Source organism: Babylonia areolata, chromosome 23, assembly GCF_041734735.1.
Source record: "Babylonia areolata isolate BAREFJ2019XMU chromosome 23, ASM4173473v1, whole genome shotgun sequence".
Lineage (NCBI taxonomy): Eukaryota > Metazoa > Mollusca > Gastropoda > Neogastropoda > Buccinidae > Babylonia > Babylonia areolata.
This window is the reverse complement of record NC_134898.1, coordinates 45,878,841-45,883,840: the sequence shown is the minus strand read 5'-3', so window position 1 is coordinate 45,883,840 and position 5,000 is coordinate 45,878,841. Positions and strand designations below refer to the sequence as shown.

General features: G+C 37.5%; 1 protein-coding gene across 1 annotated transcript in view; it reads right to left on the bottom strand.

Annotated features, from left to right (window-relative positions):
* LOC143297688 (uncharacterized) overlaps positions 1-5,000 on the bottom strand; it is a 37,355-nt gene that overhangs the window by 19,960 nt on the left and 12,395 nt on the right. The window contains exon 2 of the mRNA XM_076610107.1: positions 3,802-4,121. Coding sequence (XP_076466222.1) covers positions 3,802-3,967 — 166 coding nt within the window. The 5' untranslated portion in view covers positions 3,968-4,121. The remainder of the gene's footprint in view (positions 1-3,801; positions 4,122-5,000) is intronic.

Below are 5,000 nucleotides of genomic sequence, written 5' to 3'. Positions count from 1 at the left end.
CCCAAATCACACAGGCGCAAATCACAGCAAAACAGAGCACATCACATTCATCATTGTCAAAAAATAGATCAATAAAAAAACAAAAAATATAATTTTTAAAAAACATAAACACCAAGGAACCAGGCATCACAAAAGACACACTAAAATCATCACAAATGCATACAACTCAACACAAAGAGCACATCCAGCATCCAGGGGTCATGTTTCAGTTTCAGTTTCAGTTTCTCAAGGAAGCGTCACTGCGTTTCGGACTACTACTTCGTTCGTGGGCTGCAGATCCCACCGTTCACTCGTACGTACACGAGTGGGCTTTTACGTGTATGACCGTGTTTTTTTTGTGTGTGTTTTTTTTACCCCACCATGTAGGCAGCCATACTACGTTTTCGGGGGTTCTGCATTTCGGACAAATCCATATACGCCACGCCACATCTGCTGGGCAGATGCCTAACAGGCATCCTAGCCCCAAAAGCGTGTAATTAATAAGGCCTTGAGTGCATGCTTATATGTTTGCGTACCTATCAGAGTGGATTTCTTCAACAGAATTTCGCCAGAGGACAACACTATCGTTGCCGTTGGGTTCTGTTTCAGTGCGCCAAGTGTGTGCTGCACACGGGACCTCGGTTCATCGTCTCATCCGAATGACTAGACGCTCAGTTTGATTTTCTGGTCAAACTTGGGAGAAAGGCCGAGGGCTGGATTCGAACCCACACCCTCACGGACTCTGCATATTGGCAGCTGAGCGTCTTAACCATTCTGCCACCTTCCTCGTATCATTTCTGGAACTGTGCCCCAGAGAAACTGTATGACCTATTAAGCTGATACGACACCTTTAAGGTTTTTTTGTATAAAAACTGAAGAATCAAACACCTCTAGACCATTATCTCAGTTTTTTTGGCTAACTGTTCTGGAAATTGATTTTTGACTTGAAATATATTTACTACAGTTTTTTTCCCCGCCAGCCAAGGGGTTAATTTTCTGAAACTGCACCTCACAAGATTTCTGACTTTCTAAGCAGATATATCCCCCGTAGGGTTTCATGTCGTTTCTGAAACTGTACACCTCAGAAAATGTATGACCCATTTAAGCTGACACGACCGAGTAAAGATTTCATTTTGTCTGCCGCTCAGAATATTTCTGGTCTCCTAAGCAGATACGCCTTGAGGTTTCGTGTCTTTTCTGAAGCCACACATCGGTATATTTCCGACCTTTTCTAAGTTGGTAGGTCCCTTTTGGGTCCCGTGCCATTCCTGGAAATGCATCTCAGAAAATGTATGACCTATTTAGCTGATACTACCGCTTGAAGGTTTGTGTGTGTGTGTGTGTGTGTGTGTGTGTGTGTGTGTGTGTGTGTGTGTGTGTGTGTGTGTGTGTGTGTGTGTGTGTGTGTGTGTGTGTGTGTGTGTGTCTGTGAAACACACAGGGATCACTGTGCACGTTTTTAGTACAAGAACCCTGGGACTTTATACTTTATTCAGCTAGAAGATGCTTTGATGCAGACATTTCTGCAAGCTCTGTGGTCCTCTATGCTCAGACGGTCAGGAAGACAGAAAACTTGTTGTTGTTGTGTGGGGAATAATATGGTGTTTTACGTTTATCACGTAACCTATTTGTTGTTGTTTTTAAAAAGACAGAACGCGGTAAGTATAATTTCATCAGCAAGCACTGATGATATCAAAATCACTTGCAAAAGTTTTTTTTGGCCCCCCGAACGTTTAAGAATCACAACACAAATAAACAAGAGAGGCAAGGCTTTCAAGACTCACTTCTTTTTTTTAAATCCAAGCTTTTTATGCATTGAGTATAATTTCAAAATGTAATGTTTAAGATGAGAAAGATCAGTTTAAAGCAAATTAAGTCCCCTAACATTAATTACAGAGTAATTTCCCTTTTTTACTATCTGCACCAAAACGTTTGCAAAATAAATAAAAACTTCCATGCTTAGCAAAAGAAGTTCCTGTTTGAACAAAAAATGATAATGACTGCTCTTGTTGTTGGGTCAGAATATCAGATCAAAGTGCCAAGTTTAGAGAATACAAAAAATATAAATATAACAGTAAAGGCAGTTTCCATATAATTAGGCTTTTTCTTTTTCTTTCTTTTTTTTGTGCCCATCCCAGAGGTGCAATATTGTTTTAAACAAGATGACTGGAAAGAACTGAATTTTTCCCATTTTTATGCTTAATTTGGTGTCAACTGACAAAGTATTTGCAGAGAAAATGTCAATGTTAAAGTTTACCACACACACACACACACACACACACTCACGAACACCGGGTTAAAACATAGACTCACTTTGTTTACACAAGTGAGTCAAAAATCCAGTATCAGAGAAAAACTCACTTTCTCCTTGAAACAGTTTTCAATGGTAACCTTATCACTTTCACTCAAAGGCATGGTTGATCCTTCCAAACAAACTTTGGACAGAACTGATTTTGGATACAGACGACAATAAAATAAAAAAATCAATAAATAATCAATAGACTTGACACCCAGACAGGTTATTTTTAGACTGACACTGATTGACAGATGCCAACACCTGGCAGCTAGCATGAACATGATGAGGGTCACATTGCACGGCTCTGATATTGGATTTTTTTTTTTACATGCTGTTTTGAATTTGACCAATACTCGCATAATTTGCGTCCGAACTTTTAGATATTTCGCAGACTTGTTGATGATACCCTAAGGTTACTGTGTGAAATTGTTCAATGCATTCAGTTTGTCTATCACTGGTTACTTTTTGGGGGGACACCCGATGTATGGGCCTACCACTGAGAATGAGCTCTATGTTGATGAACAGCATTCGAAATGCAACGTCATATACAATTTGTCACTTGGCATTTGTCAGTTTGGTCATTGAATATGTCATATCACTTTTGAAACGGCACTGAACCACCGAAAGCGACTGCCGTCGATGTTGCTTACATGGCAGACAGCAAATAGATCCGACGGAGTTTTGCTCTCTTTTTTTTCTTTTTTCTTTTTTCTTTTTTTTTTTCTTTTTTTTTCTTACCCTTTTACTATTTTCGAGCTTTAAACGGCTTATGATTTTTTTTTTTTTTTTTTTTTTTTTTTTGGGGGGGGGGGTCACTCCTCCCCTGCACGCACACACACATACACACACAAGCGCACGCACGCACGCACGCACACACACACACAAACCAACCCGGCTTAAAAGCCAAAATAGGCTATTGTCAATATAAAAAAAATAATAATAATTTCTTCTCTCTATCTTTCTATCTCTCTCTCTCTCATATCATATGATAGGTATTTCCGTCGTAGTTCTCGTCATCATTATCATCGCAATGGCTGTTTATGGGTGGGATACCTAGAAAAAACAATTCTTATAAAGTAATAATAGTAATAATAATAATTATTATTAAATCAAAATATAATAATAATAATAATAATAATAATAATAAATCAAAATATAATAATAATAATAATAAATCAAAATATAATAATAATAATAATAATGAAAAGAATAATAATAATAATAAATCAAAATATAAGAATAATAATAATAATAATAATAATAATAATAATAATAAATCAAAATATAATAATAATAATAATAATAATAATAATAATAATAATAATAAATCAAAATATAATAATAATAATAATAATAATAATAATAATAATAATAATAATAAATCAAAATATAATAATAATAATAATAATAATAAATCAAAATATAATAATAATAATAATAAAAATAATAATAATAATAAATCAAAATATAATAATAATAATAATAATAATAATAATAAACACCACTCTCACAAGCCCGATACTCACGAACTCCCGGATCCTCCCCTTGCTCCAGACACAGAAGAGCGAGCTGCGAGTCTTGCTTCAGAATGCAGCGCGCTAAACTGGTTTGCAGAAACTCTTCGGACACTTGCACCTTTCTGTTCTTGGCCATGCCCCCTTGCGGTGCCGATGCACCGGTCAGCTGCTTCATTGCAGTGCTACTGTCCTCAAAACTGACCCTCCGGGAAACTGACAAGATGTTGGAGAGCTGGTCGATCGCCGGAAATCCATGCAGCCGTCAATCATGCGGAGTCGTCACTTTCACGAAGTTAGTTGTTGTTGTTTTTTTCGGGGGGGGTTGTTCCCTGGAGTAATAAAACACAAGGGAATAAGTTTTGTAGAATAAATGAATTAAAATCATACATGATTACTGTAAGCTACCTGCAAGCGCCACCCCCCCCCCCCCCCCCCCTCTCCAAGCCACGAAATAAAATAAAATAAAATAAAAACACGAACAAATGAAAGAAATTAAAAATGATTGAAATCTACTACACGGAAATTATTCAGTTTCAACATATCAAACTGGGGCTTCGATACATGCAGCGCGAGGAATAAACCCATTCATTTTCCTTTTTAGCATCACGACGTCATCGGCAGTCGCAGATTGGACAGGGAAACCATGTGCAGAGACCCAGGTCATACAGCCGACAGACCTGGTGGGACACAGGTAAAGGAGAAGGAGGAGGAGGAGACGGAGTGAGAAGTGTTGACAATAAGGCGTGGACATTCACTCCGAAGGTGGTGGGGAAGAAATATGGATATTGCCCAATTGTCCTCTTTCTACACACTTTCATAAACATTCCACACTTTATGCAAGTACCACATACTCACGTACCAATTCTCATACACACAACAATCGTTTCGTTAAACCAATCGAAATGTCCGAAAGTAGAAATGATAAACTTTGAATACAATCATTGACCTCGTTTAAAAAGAACAAAAAGTGTTCTAATGCGATCCATGACACCAAAAATATTCTAATTTCACTTACCGAATCAGCTGGAAATTCACGTTCTTAACAACGTCGTCAATGACGTTCGTCAACGGACGATCTCAACATACTTTGCCCTAGCATTTCATAAAGAGAGAGACCTTTTTCTTCTTTTCTTCTTTTCATTTTTAAGCTATCCGAACTCACTCTTCAAATCAACACAAATTCTCGTGCAACTCGTAAATTGGTTGCT